General features: G+C 34.8%; 1 protein-coding gene across 1 annotated transcript in view; it reads left to right on the plus strand.

The window, feature by feature from the left end:
• Positions 1 to 487, plus strand: part of sst1.1 (somatostatin 1, tandem duplicate 1) — a 931-nt gene extending 444 nt beyond the window's left edge. The window contains exon 2 of the mRNA XM_027138856.2: positions 103 to 487. Coding sequence (XP_026994657.1) covers positions 103 to 309 — 207 coding nt within the window. The 3' untranslated portion in view covers positions 310 to 487. The remainder of the gene's footprint in view (positions 1 to 102) is intronic.
• Positions 488 to 1,189: the final 702 nt, after the last annotated feature.

Genomic DNA, 1,189 nt, shown 5'->3' on the forward strand with positions numbered 1-1,189 from the left:
TCAGACATCTTCCTTTCTTTTAACAGGTCATTTATAGAACCTAAAGCACACGCTGAAAATATCCTGTCAATTTAATGTTTTTTGCATGCTTTTCCTCCACAGGAGATCACCAGGTATACACTCGCAGAGCTGCTCGCAGAACTCGCGCAATCCGAAAACGATGTTCTGGACTCGGACGACGTGTCTCGCGGCACGGACAGCGAGGGCGCGCGCATGGAGATGGAGCGCGCTGCCGGTCCCATGCTGGCTCCCCGCGAGCGCAAAGCAGGCTGCAAGAATTTCTTCTGGAAAACTTTCACATCGTGTTAATCGTTTTGTCGAGATATTATCTTCAAGGTCTATACAAATATATATCTATTTTTCTCTTCCCCATATATATTTTTTGTTGTTGTTTTTTTTCCCCGTTGGTTTTCAGGCTCAATCCATCATGTCTACATAACGTGTAAATAGGAAGGAAATTAAAAAGTAAAATAAAATCTGTTCCATATATCGCGTGTTTATGAATTTGAAGATTTTTTTATTTTTTTTTTTTGAAGCAACGTTTTATGGATGTCTGGACATTCTATTAGAAATCTGTGCTTAAGATGGCAGAAAATATTTTGAAGTGTTGAATAAAATCTATGTTTCACAGCCAATGAATAAGGCGGATTTTTAACTATTAAATGTGTTTTCAATCCATATAGAAAAAAAATGGAGGTTTAGTCTAAGTTTTGGTGTAAAAGTGTCTAGAGAGCTAAGCAGTGAATTAATGATGAGAATTCAATTTAAAAAAAAAGTAAAAGAGAGAAGAATTTGGAGAGAAACTAACAACCATTAAATATTGGATTAAGTTAAACTAAACTGATTGTGGGTCTTCTTCACATAGGTTTATCTCAGTGCTGTAATCGTTAAACACTTTCACACATGCACCTGGAGAAGAGACAGATATTGTCTGATGATGATGATGATGATGATGATGATGATGCAAAGCTTGTATGAAGAACTTAGTATATGAGGAAAAGTCAGAGTGCGTTTGCAAACAAGATAATGTCTGTGGGTCCAGAGAATTTGTAAAAAAAAAAATAAATAAATAAATAAATAATAATAATAATAAAAAGAACATGAAAAACACAGTAATATTATGGAAAAATCAGCTTTTGAACAAAATCGAGGATTTCTTCTAATGAACTTTTGCTATCTATTTTACTTT

The sequence above is a fragment of the Tachysurus fulvidraco genome, chromosome 11, assembly GCF_022655615.1.
Source record: "Tachysurus fulvidraco isolate hzauxx_2018 chromosome 11, HZAU_PFXX_2.0, whole genome shotgun sequence".
Classification (NCBI taxonomy): Eukaryota; Metazoa; Chordata; class Actinopteri; order Siluriformes; family Bagridae; genus Tachysurus; species Tachysurus fulvidraco.